The sequence below is a fragment of the Nipponia nippon genome, unplaced genomic scaffold, assembly GCF_047370975.1.
Source record: "Nipponia nippon isolate SJK-2023a ecotype South Korea unplaced genomic scaffold, ASM4737097v1 scaffold_4, whole genome shotgun sequence".
In the NCBI taxonomy this organism is placed as follows: domain Eukaryota; kingdom Metazoa; phylum Chordata; class Aves; order Pelecaniformes; family Threskiornithidae; genus Nipponia; species Nipponia nippon.
The window spans coordinates 55,113,474-55,126,726 of NW_028262358.1; the positions used below are offsets into that span (position 1 = coordinate 55,113,474).

The 13,253-nt window shown below is 38.5% G+C and overlaps 1 protein-coding gene across 4 annotated transcripts in view; it reads right to left on the reverse strand.

The window, feature by feature from the left end:
- The window catches only part of LATS1 (large tumor suppressor kinase 1), a 21,310-nt gene continuing 8,057 nt past the window's right edge, over positions 1 to 13,253 (reverse strand). The window contains exons 3-8 of one of the 4 annotated variants that reach the window (XM_087777523.1): positions 11,932 to 12,082; positions 8,540 to 10,068; positions 3,238 to 3,820; positions 2,000 to 2,182; positions 1,650 to 1,756; positions 1 to 632 (exon numbers count right to left, since the gene is read on the reverse strand). In XM_087777523.1, the coding sequence (XP_087633649.1) occupies positions 117 to 632; positions 1,650 to 1,756; positions 2,000 to 2,182; positions 3,238 to 3,820; positions 8,540 to 10,068; positions 11,932 to 12,082 (3,069 nt within the window). In that variant the 3' untranslated portion in view covers positions 1 to 116. The remainder of the gene's footprint in view (positions 633 to 1,649; positions 1,757 to 1,999; positions 2,183 to 3,237; positions 3,821 to 8,539; positions 10,069 to 11,931; positions 12,083 to 13,253) is intronic. The other 3 variants (XM_087777526.1, XM_087777525.1, XM_087777524.1) reach the window with 3 other exon arrangements.

The following is a 13,253-nucleotide window of genomic DNA, read 5'->3' on the forward strand; positions in this document are numbered from 1 at the left end:
AAAAAAAAAATGTGCATGTATTTATCCTAGCAATCTTCTCTCAATTCTCTTAAGAGACTTTTCAAAAACTACAGCTGCAAAACAAGTTTATTTAGTTTATAGTATTTAGTCCTCTACTAAACATAAACCAGGTCACGATTTTGAACTCCTCTACCTGCCTGCTCATCATCATCGTCATCATCTGACTGGTGTTCTGAGTTTTGGGAACTACCATACTCATACTCAATAGGCTTTGGATTGTTGTATGGGTAGCCATTGTCATCAAAAAACCTTCGGAAGGTGAACTCATAAAAAGCATGCTCAGGATGTTTTCCATTTTTATACCACCCGTTAAGTGTATCATTTCTGTTCCCTTCCTTATCATCATCGCTCCACAATTTATCTGGATCAACTGGATCAAAGTTTGACGTGTCCGTAGGATGAGCAATTTTAGGAATGTAGAAAGCAGACTGCCGTCGTAGATCGCTCGAAAAATCAATTGTTTTAAAAAATGGATGAGCTTTTATTTCATCTGCACCGTTTTTGCCTAAACGATCTTCTGGCCCTCGGCAGAGTTTAATAATAAGGTCGGAGGCCTCCGGAGTCAGTTTAGCTTGAGGTGGAATATGAAGTGCAGTTTGCCAGTTGATAACCTTTAAAGCAAAAAGAGGTGTTATTCTATCTACAATTTCATAAAAAAGACAAAACACAGTGAAAATTAAAACAACACAACAACAAAAAAACCAAACAGCCACAAAGTAACCATTCAACACCTGTAAGTGTTTTCACACTAGAGAGGGGAAAACATGAAGCTGCTCTTTCAGAAACACAAGGAATATTTTGTCTGGAAATCTGGCAAAATCCAGGTGAAGTTTATTCACATTCCAAATCTAAACTAGAGTCTGGCACAGAATACCCCAGCTATAAACCAAGAAAGATACCATAAAATCCAGCACCTGGAACCTGAGATTAGGCACATAGCTTACAATCTTAAAAAGAAGGTGAGGCAAACGACTTTTGATTTATCTGATGCACTGGAAAGATTAACATATTTGGAGTTTAAAAAAAATCAATACTACACTACATTTGAGCCAACTAGTATCTTGCAAGTTGAATGTAGTTTTGCAAAATGGCACTTGCAGAAGACTGCCCTGGTGGCTTCTCTGAAACAGCTGGGGCTCAGGAAGGACCAATGCTCTGAGCTGCCAATAACCCTGAGCAGCCAAAGTCATCTGCTGCTCCTTCACCTTTGCATGCTGAGCACCTGCAGGTACATCACCAAAGGAAATCCTCTGCAGGTGAGCGGGTACGTAAGCCAAGTGGTGGGAAAAGAACACCCAGATGCTGGAAGAGGAGAAGGAAATAAAGTGGAAATAATAACTGGAGCAGGTGCAAAAAGTGAAAGGGAACGGCTGAGATCTGAAATGCGATTTTTAGTTGGCATGTTTACTGTACGACCAGATAAAAGATACGGACGCGATCCTTGAAGTCCCTTTACAAATGAAGTGCCCTGCCACAATAATGTAAAGTTTAAAATTTTGTTAGTTTATAACGTGCTTGGATAGAGCAGCACTCTCAAAAGTCACCTCTGATTCCATTACAAATTAGAAAGACTATGTAAATTTCAAGCCTGCTTCTTCACACTCTTGATACCAGACTTTTAAAGTTACCTTCATTTGTGTTTCCAGTGGTGTCTGTGCCAGGAATGGAGGCTGCCCGACTAACATTTCAAAGAGAATTACTCCAACACTCCACCAGTCGCACAACTGTGTGTAACCTGAAATGAAGTCAAAACAAAGTAGTCAAAGCCTTAGAATAATTTTAATCTTGTATTTCTAAGAATAAAAAAGGTTCACAAGAGAATTCTATTCAATAGTTGTTTAAGATTTCCATATTAACAACTATTTATTTTTTGTCAAAATATTACATGCTTGGGAAAAGTGGCCGTGTAAAAAGGTGAAGCAAGCTACCTGAATATCAGTTACTTTTCAAGCGAGATTACAGTACAAAAACGCATTACCTGTTCGTAACAATACTTCTGGCGCAATATAATTGGGTGTGCCAACAAGGGAATGGGCCAGACAGCGCTGATGCTGACGTGCAGCCCTGCGTTCAAGCGGCTTCAGCCGATCTCCACACCTGCAATTTGCTGGGTCACCCCATTCATTGCTGAAATCCATACTGTCTTGACGTGCATGATCACCTATAATTGAGTGAGAAAGATGCCAAAAATGAGGAAGATTAGTTCTTAATTAGTATGAAATTTTTTTTATCTGTTAACATTTCTTGTTATAAGACAGAATCTGTTTCAATTTCAACACTCAATTTGAGAGCTAAAAAGGTCATCAACATCAGGATTTTGACTTTTTGCTTAAGATATAAAATACAAACTTTTGAGGACATTGGTTTTTTTAAGTTAATTTTTTTACGTATTTATGAGAAAGTATAGAGTTTGATCTTCTCTCAGTTTTTCCTTAACATAACCACATTGCGGGTACAGGGTGTATATTGTTCTTGCTCTTATGTAAACAGAAAAAAAAACAGTATTTAAACCATCAAAAAATAAAATCAGATTTTAAATCTTCAACTTCTCCCCAGAGACTGTGTAACAGTCTGGCCCAAGATACACGATATTTTGATAAAAACATGTCAAAAATAATCTAAAAATTGTTTTTGAAGGTATGTTCTTATTTTTGAAAATTAAAAATAGGTTATTACAAAATCTGTATTTTATCACACTCAATTTTTTTTGCTCTAACCTTTTTTTAGCTGTTGTTTTAGGTAATAAAGTAGTATTTTTAAAAGCCTACTTAAACCTTTCTCAGAAATCAACAGGTTACACTAAAAGGCAGGACATGAGACACTCAGAACTTGGGGAAAGGTTTTTAAGAACAATTACATATAAAACATCAGTCCTATCTTCAAAACAGCGTTAGGGCTGTTGTCTATGTAATTATCTTGCTACCGTGGTGATTTTCTCCATCCTAATTTCAGAAACCACTAATGGGACAAACCTAGAGCAGCACAGCTTATTCCTTCTCCCTTAAGGAATCAATGCTCACACTTACAAACTCTCCCTAACTAAACATTGCTTTCTACAATTTGAGTGGTGTGCAGACATATTGTTTCCTTTCTGAATAAGGAAAGAAATTCAGAAAGGAAACAGCACAATCCTCTTTCTACTCATTTATTATTTAATTCCTTGCAAAGAATGACACGTCGACAAAATAACAAAGAAACCTTTTGTACTTCTCTTACCACTCTGGTAGTATTTTGAATCGTGGGTCCATCGAAAACCTGTACAGAGCCCGAAGTCAGTCAATTTTATATGACCATCGCGATCTATCAAGATATTGTCAGGTTTAATATCTCTGTGGATGAAGCCCATTTTATGAACACTTTCAACTGCGCAGGTCAGTTCTGCTGTGTAGAACCGTGCCAGATTTTCTGGAAAGACACCCATTCTAATTAGGAGACTCATCATATCACCTCCTGGAATGTAGTCCATTACAAAGTACAAATTGTCCTTATCTTGGAATGAATAGTACAGGCGAACCACCCATTCATTATCAGCTTCTGCAAGGATATCCCGCTCAGCTTTAACATGAGCAACTTGATTTCTGAGCAATACATCTTTTTTCCTCAGAGTTTTTGTTGCATATAAAGCATTAGTATCCACTTTTCTTGCTAGGCAAACTTCTCCAAATGCACCAACTCCCAGGGTTTTAATTTTTACAAACATTGACTTGTCCATTTTAGCTCTTCTTAGCCGAATATAATTAGACTCTTTCTGGCACAACATTTTCCTCATTTGATCTCGGGCTTCTGGTGACAATCCAACCTGTGCAGCAAACAGAAAGAAATCTGAAAAGTGAACAGTACTCTTGATTCTTGGTGATCTTGTAATTACAAGGCTTAGGCAAAGCAAACCAAATACTTATATACAGCATGGGAAATAATACTTTAGGGGTTTTGTTTTCCTTTTTTTTTTTTTAATTTACACATTAGGATTCTATGAAAATATATAGGAGTGATATAAAACAAAACGTGATCACTTTCAACAGCAAAATGCACAAGGTGCCATGCACCAGAAGGTTCTTGAGAAGGGAGTATGTTCTCAAGCACAGGAAGGGTAATTTACAAACTACTGATTAAAACCCCTGCAAATAATACTTATCTGAGTAACAGTGTGCATCAACTGCCTCCCTGATTCTCTTCGCAGAGCTAAAGGAAGCCAAGACGTGCCTAGGAGCAGTAAGTCGCTGAGGGCTAACTAAGGAGCTGCAGTGGGAAAGGCTTCCACTCTCTAGACTAGCTAGAGCAGAAGTCACTGAACTTCTTGACCACGTCAGGGGAACTTCAGCTGCAGGAGAGAGTACGCGACTCTCACCCTCATGCTTCCCTGTGTACCTACACAAACCAGATCCACGTGGCGCTGTTTCCTACTGTCCACCCACACCAAGCGCAGGCCTCTGCCACAAGCCAAGACCTGATCTTCCCTCTTACCACATAACCCACCTCTTTCTAACAGGACTTCAGTCATACTCTCTCTACCGCTCTCCACTCCACGTACCAACAAGTTGAGCACAGCAACTTCTTTGAAGTGGCTCGCTTCTCCCCACGGTATCAGTTCTTGGCTCCCATCTGTGCACACACCCCTATCTTGAAGGGACACCCTGGTGTTCTGGCCCACACCACTAACATTCTGACAGCTGAAACACTCACAGGCCACACATATCTCATCACCTACAGCATGGAAACCCTTATCTGCAAGAACCACACTAAGCGTTCTCTTCGTATTCCAGCCTGGGTTCCTCCTAGTGTATTTTTGCTGGCTTCAGTTCCTTTGAAGTGCCATTCAATCCCAGTGCCATCTTTCTTGGCAAATTTCAGGCCCTGGAATCAGAATATCCCTTCTTTTTGGTTTTCATGTGAGCAGAATCTTTCTTCCATTTATATTCTTTTCTCTGTGACACTATCCACACACAGCTTTATGTTCATTTCTTCTTCTGCTTTCTGTCAGCATTTTCAAAATCTTGTATGTTCACTTTCTCATATCATCTCAACTATTTTATCTGCCTACCTGGCTTGAAATCACCATCCTACAGCAATGACTTCCAAGTTCAACCTACAGTATATTTCCTTATTTTTTCCTGGACATTCTGATCATAAAATCGAACATGGCCAAATTGAATCCCTGCAAACATCACACCTGTTACTCAAGTACTATTCTAGAAGTTTTCTATTTCTTATTGTCACGTCTTATCGATTCCTGATACCAAATCTTGCTGCTTCCATCTCTTTAATGTTTCAAATGTTTAAGATACTGTCTGCCTAACAGTACTCACGACCATCATCAGGATTAGGTAACCGCTAGTCTAGGCCTGTATAAACTGCATGTTAATAGATGACTTCTACTTTGCCTAACTTAAAACATATCTTGAAACAAATTATAATATATGTGACTGAGAAAAAGGGTGAGATAAAAGATCAATTAGATATCATTCAGTATCTTAAAATGCCTTCAGGATACTATATGTCATCTATTAAAGAAAATACTATCAGAACACATAAGATTTCTTACAGGCATCATAACAAAAATGGATCCAAAGGAGATGCAATTAGCAAAATGCATACAAAATGCTTGTCTACCCAAACAAACTTCACAAGGAATATCAATTCAGTAAGATTTAAAGGAGGAAGGCCGTCTCAAATTTGAGACAAAATTTTTTGCCAACATCAGACGGGCAGTAGTTAGGACTGGGAAGTAGTAGTTTCAAGAATGGATGTGGGAAATCGGTTCAACTCCCTACTCCGAATCAAGAAATTGTCTTTCTCAACACATGACCGCAGGAATACCTGGGCACTGTCTTCCAGGACAGAAAGATCTCAAGTTTTCTGTGAGTGAATATGCTTAAGGCACATTTCAATGCAGAAGAAGGGATTTTTGAAGACTTACAAATGTCAAGAAGACATTTGAAGACCTGGCCCTGTTGAAGTTCAGACAATGGTGGGTCACCTTCTCAAGTCCCATCTGAACCATGAAGTCTGCTTCAGTACAGCCCCACATGCACACATACTGAGCCTCACTGATCAGTCAGAAAACTGGCAAAAAGTATAATCTAGATGGCAACAAAACCCTAGAAGGAGTGAGATCCAACACAGTAATTAATCACTGCAAGACATACAGAGTCTCCCAACACCTTGTAGCTTTACCGCCTAGAACCTGCTCCCTAGCTGTTGCGTCCTAACAATTTTGCTGTAAAAAACAGCTCAAGTGCCCTAATTTTTCATCTCTTCCCCCAACCCATCTTCACGTTTTCCTATGGCACCCACTAAAACAGATGTTCATCACAAACTTATTATTCCCTGCATTGCTGTTATTTTCCCTAGAACTCTCCTCAGCTACAGCCTTTACCAAAAATTAACCAACTTTGTCAGCTGCACAAACACTCATGCACATACACCTCCAATTGGTTCCACTCAATGCCAGACAGGAGAGCTTCCTGAACTGATATACGATATCACATAGTTCGCTCTCATTTTGCTCCTTTCTTATCTTGCTGTGCCTTAAATCATGACTTAAGTTTCTCTGTGCGGCAAAGACATCTAGCATAATTCTTGGGCAAATTCACACATCTAAATTAAACATTTCTGAGACAGCTCCACTCTATTCCCTAGGAAACCTGATAGCATAGAAATATGTCACCTATGCTAGAAATACAGCATCCTGTGAAGGTAAGTATTTCTGCAGGGATGCATTCTGGTATTTTTTTTCTTTCAAAATTCCTACCAAAGCAGAAAAAAGAAGGGATTCAATACTTGTTTAATCCTCTCAAACTTCCTGAAATAAGTAACGAGCTGGTTTCCCTTTCTCCTTCTCATAAAGACCCAAAATATACTTCACTATTGCAGGATTCCTCTTCTGTACCCTGATGAAAAAGGAGAGGTTTGCTGCAGCATAATACCCCATTTTCCACCCTTCGGCCTGTAATTAAACACCCCAGCTTTAAATCTAGTATAAATATTATAAATTGCATTTCATATAAGAAAAGAGATTTATTAGGGTGCTTTAAATGCACAAGAAAAATATCAAGAAAAGGTATATCAGTGCTTTCATATACATAATACTTATGCTTACTATGGAACACAACACAGTAAGAAGGGAAAGTGAAATTTGCAAATCAACATGAATGATAATCTTACATTTAAGTACTCAAAAATAGTAAAAATAAATTCATGCGTAATTTTGATGCAGGATTGCATGCAAAGCCCTCTAAAAAGGGATCATGCTATTCTTAATAAATACTGTTGCTCCAAAATCTTACTTGTCTACACAGGGATGGAGGCTACAGAGTTCAGGAAAGCTTCCCACACCTTAACAGTTTAAATCAGCTGTTAGTGGAAGTGAAAGGAAAGAGAGAAGACTAAGAATGAAGATCTAGAAAGAGTTCCAGGAAGAAATCTTGCTAACATTTACATATTCGTGATTAGGCAAACACTTATAAAACACTACAGCTTACAGTAAGGATTTTCAAAGAGTAGAAAACATGGATTTAAAAAACCAGCACTTCAAGAAAGTGGCATAACTTAAATACATTCTTTCACAGAATAAATTAAAAGGTACATTGTACTTATGTCAAATTTTCAACTACAATTCTTAAGAAATACAAGTAACATCTCGAATTTCTATTTCTGCAAATCTTAATTTCACTAATTCTCACTGTTTTCTCTTTTGAAATGACATATGTATACATCAGCTCCAGTTTTTACCCTTTTGATTTGGTTTAGTACAACACTGAAATCCCAGAAATAGATCACTGACTTCATGTAGGCACAAAGAAGTTGATTTTACATGTTTTTGTTGACATCTGTTTTTTATTATCCCTTTCAATTACTCCTTGTTTAAACAGACACCCTTACAGCCTGGATTATAAAATACTTAGGCAAAAGGTACCATGTCTCTCTCATTTGAAAATATAACTTTTAAATACTGATTTTTTGGATTTGAACTTAAAAAACCCTATCGCTACTGGAAACAAACTACAGAATGTAAAAAGTATCACTGTTTGGGTGACTGTATAAACTCACTAATCAGCCTACCACTTGTTCCTGCTTTGCTACTTGTACCTGCAGTGTTTATTTTTTAAAAATAAAAATATTTAAAAACTATCATTAAAATATTGTATATAACTCACTCAAAAATCATGATTAAATAGAAGGCGTAGCAAAAAGCTATGAGCCATGTAGTTAAATCTCAGTTCACGCAACAATGATTTTGCTTCTGCTGCCTTATCATACATGAGCCAGATGAGCTACATTTAGACACGCAAAAATCTTACTTAAAAAAATTAATTTCTAAGAAGACAATGAAGTACGTAAACAAAGCAATGAAGAATTTACCACAGCTCAAACAAAAAAACTAAAAATAGACTCCGCTACCACGATATACCACAATGTTCTATTTATCTGTACTATTTAAACATTCTACAAATAAGACATATTTCTTAACATGGGAACAGTTCTCTACTCATAGATTTAGAAAGAAGAAAGAGTTTACCCGCATCATTTCATTCTCCAGTTGTTTTTTCCGATGCAAACGCTGCTGATGCGACTTGAGTATATTCTCCACGTGCTGCTCCATGAAGAATTTAAAGGCCTGAGGGGAATAGCTTTGAATGCGAGACTCTCTTCTTTCTTCATCTTTCTTGTTTTTTCTAACAGGAACAGGTGATGTTGTAATTTGTTTCTTTTCTTTATCTGTTGAATCAACACATTCATAATTCCTCTCATTCTCATCCTCCTTGGATAAAATGGGTGGTTCCTCCTTGTTGAGCTTGGGTCCTGTCTCATACAGGGTGACAGAGGGATTCTGGTGTAACAAGTGTTTTGGGTAAGGTGGTGGGGGACCCTGGTAATTTGGAGCCTCTGCAACAGGAGACATAACTGCCATATTTGTCGATGGACCCTCGGAGAAGGGAATGGTCTGAACGGTTTGCACTGGTTGTGGCATCCAGGAAGGGTGAGTGGGCGCTAAGGCAGTCTGTAGCTCTGGTTTTAACACGCGCATGCTTTTTACTGGTTGCTGAATGGGAGCTGGCGTTATAGCTGTTACTGTTGTAGCCGAAGGCTGAGAGCTGCTAGAGTGACTCTGCCGATTTCCATGATGGCTGTTGAATGAATTTGACCGCGCAGGAACGTTGGGCTGCCACGCAGGCATGTCATGCCCATTGCCAGGTGACGACTGCGGTTGCACAGGGGAAGGCTGTGACCAGGACGCAGGTATTCCAGCCACATTTGTATTATAAAGTTCCACGTTGTGACTGTTTCTATTTGGCACCATCATTGCCTGAGGAAGGTTCCCATTGGTGTATGCTGAAGGAGGAGCAGATCCTCCTGCCTGCATCTGTAGTGCTGTGGGACTTTGCCTGTTAGTTGGATTCATGGGGTACGGGGGTGGCTGGCGACTCACTGAGTTCCCAGGCACCACATTCTGGTGAACTATGAATTCTGCCTGACAACTGCCGTTTTGCATTCCAGCTCTTCCTGAGGGAAAACTAAACTTGCTGTTGGCAGAACTCTGCATGATTATCGGTTGCCTGCCAATGGGGACAGCGCTCATGCCTCTCTGACCCTGCGTGGAAGCATTTACAGGTGGAGGATTCATAGGTGGAGGTGGATAACCATCCTGCCACGCTCCTGGTGGCACTGGAGAAATACGGGAGATCACGTATTCCATGTTTCCAGAGTAACGCTTTGTTTGAGAGTTTGGTTCCCAGGAAGGAGGTGGAGGAGTAGTTCCCCTTGGAGGGGGTGTCTGTCCTCGAGGAGGTGGAGGAGGAGGAGTGACACTCCTTATCTGTGGTAGAGGCGGGGGATTCACTCTTTGTCCGTTGCCAGGATGAGCCTGAGCAAATGCTGCAATGCCAGATCCAGATAACGGCCTTCCTACATCAGCCTGAGAGCTGGGACTTTCTGAGCGATAAACTACACCATCTCCCAGGGAAGGGCCGTGCCTCTGAGGAACCAAGGACTCCTTAGAACCCTTCCAGCTCTGCTTGCGGTTAACTGATTGCTGTACAGTCCCTGCTTTTACAAGAAGAAAACACAGCACTTGTATTATTAGAAATTATTTCTATTTCCTGCTTTGAATATTTTATTCTTCTGCATTCATTACTACAGAAATAGGATGGGAATTCTCCAACATAGCATAATCCACTGTACTTCACATGAAAAATTTATCTTTATCTAGTAATACACGGCAAGCTATGGTAGTATGCTCAGTACACAGTATAAGAGCAAAAAAATGCAATGAAATTATAGTTTCGGAGTTTTTAGAAATCAATTTTCTGAAGGTGAATTTTGCTTCAATTACAGATGCACTTAATTTTTAATTGAAAAAATGGTAATATGCAGAATTATTAAGCATACTATGTATTTTTGATCATGCATACAAGCAACACTCAGAAGAGATGTTCAGTACAAACATAAAAAAGCAACAGCATGAAAAAACAGGTTTATTCCTGGAAGGAATAGCAACACTTATAATAAATGAAGTGTTCTTCAACTAAAATTTAACTGAATGTTGTAAAATCAAACAGCCCGCTTACACCCTTGTATGCATACAGTTCATCCAAAATTGTTATACTCCTTGCATGCGAAATTTGATTAAGTAATTTTAAAAGTTATGTCTTTATGGGTAAAAATGTTGTATGGAGGCAAGAATTAAAACTCTATGAAAGTAAAACTTACAGAGCCAAACTCTACAATACATTTACTTTACAGATGTTATTTTGCATCATATAAACAAAATAACATGCAAGGAACTGATAGCGTATGCAGTCTTACTGTGCTTTTTACAATGTTATTACTGAGATACTTGCAAACACATACAGTACTGTAACTGCTGAAAGTCACTATATCTTCAGTAAAAGAATGTGTTAATTACTCTCTCTTTGCAGGTAACAATGAAAATCATGGCTAAATGGTGGCATTTAGCTAGCAGCTTCATACAAGCACCGACTAACCCTGCTTCACAGACTAAATGAGAATAATGCTGTACTTTGCTACTCCTGACTACTATTTTTCCTCATACCTATATGGTCGATTCAAAATGTCACTTTACAGAGCTAGCAGCTCAGCACTCAACTTCAGTCAAACAGACGTTCAGTATTTCTGCTGCATTTGAAAGTTACTGTTTGTTTAGGTGTATGCTACTAAAACCCGGTAAAAAAAGAAAAACGTCAAGATGTACTAAAAATGCGCTTGCATGTGTTAAGAAAGCAATAACAGCAAGCAGCAAAATTCTGACTCTGTTGCTACTAAAGCTATAGTCTGTCCTCTAACTTCTATAAAAACATGAAGCCTGCCTTAAAAACCATAGAAACAAAATCTGGAATCAGGCAGAAAATTAGAGTAGAGAGAGGGGTCTTGAAACAGAACATCCTAAAATACAAATATTGTAGCCATATGATACATAAATACATATACACACACAAAAATAATATATACACACAAAAGTACACATACATAGTGCTGCTGTGTGGGAGAGTGTGTGAAAAGAGAAACAAAAAAATTAAAATAAGAATTCAGTGCTCACCACTGACTTCTAAATGGCACCTGACACTGGGAACAAATTATGGGCATCACACCAATGAGGGACAAAAATTACTAAAATGAGATCTGAATGCCATTCCTTGTATAAAATGCTTACATACAATACCAAACCCACGCAGTTATAGAAAGAAACACCTTAAAAATTCGTGTCAAACGCACCTATCTTTCAGAAGAATTACATTATATACTTTACATGCTATTTTTAAAAGCAAAAAACCGCATCTCAACATCTCCTCTGTTCCACTGTGCACACGTAAAGGAGGAATGTGCTATTTTATATTTTTCACCTCTAGGAATACACACAGTGAGTTACTGAGTTGCCATGGATACACCTACCTGGCGGTTTCATACCTGCGTTTACAGGTCTTGCTGCTGCTGCAACCATCTGTTCCCGACGAGGATCCTGGTAGCTCATTTTACTAATAAATTCGATGGCAGCTTCTATACTACGGTTGTTAGTTTGTCTAAGAGCTTGTATAACCATATCCTAAAGAGAAAATTACATACAAAAAATAAATCACAAGAAAATGGCAAAAATACCAAAAATCATGGCTATTTAGCCAAATATCCTCCAGTAATTTTACCAAAGTACATAACTGATGTCTCTCAATCGCTTTAAACTAATTTTAAAATGTTTTCTCCACAACAGATCCTCCAAAACACTAATACAGTCTGGATCTTCAAGAAAAAAAAAAGTTAACTTGTTGAAGCACTGTAGTTTGATGCAAATCGTGCCACTTTGCTATTCGTACAGTTTGCTTATATGCACCGATACACACTGCCCAGGTAACAGCTAGTTACATGATGACCGGAGGTCCCTTCCAACCTCAGTCATTCTATGAAAGATACCCTAATGTGAGACTCAGAACTTTGGTTTTTGCTCATTTTCCTTCAACTTAGCATGACGTTTTGTCAATAAACATCCATTAGTTTCTCCCTAAGAATTCTTCCTGATGAAGACAACATTATTGGCAGAAATTCTATTAATTTTGTGGTAGATTTAGGGTCTGTGTTCTTAGAGATCCAAATGCAAGTTTTGATCTGATGGCCAATCCCAGCTCTGTCAATGGAAAAACCTATTATGGACCAGTGGTTTTTCCACTGACTTGAATGAGATCAAGGTCAAGCAACAGAGGCAGAATTTCAGAGATGGTTAGAAGTTAGGCACTGCTCTCCCGGTTATATTGCACAGGATTTGTGCAGTTCACTCAACAAATCTGAAACAAATACACAGCACAACTCCCTGTAATTGAGCTCACTGTCTTTAGTGATTTCTAATGGCCACACTTTGTCATATCGAAGCAATCACTTCAGTTCACATTATGTTTGAACAGGTTACCTACAGACGACAGCATTCACCTCCTACTAAAATCAAAAAGGGCTCACAAGGGAAGTAGTCAGTATCAATTTCAAATTCAAACCCACATTTATGCTTTCACCATGCTTGTTTTACATTTTGAACACTACAAACATACAAAATTACATACAGCCTTCAGAAACAATAATTAAATTCAGTGAACGAAGCAGAACCTTAAAAAAGGATTTTACAATAAAGAAATACATATAACAAGTTTGTCGCAAGTTTACAGACCAGCTGACATTGCTGAAAAAAGCAGATAAGACTTTTGATCTCATAGCTCCTTCATGAGACAGTTAAG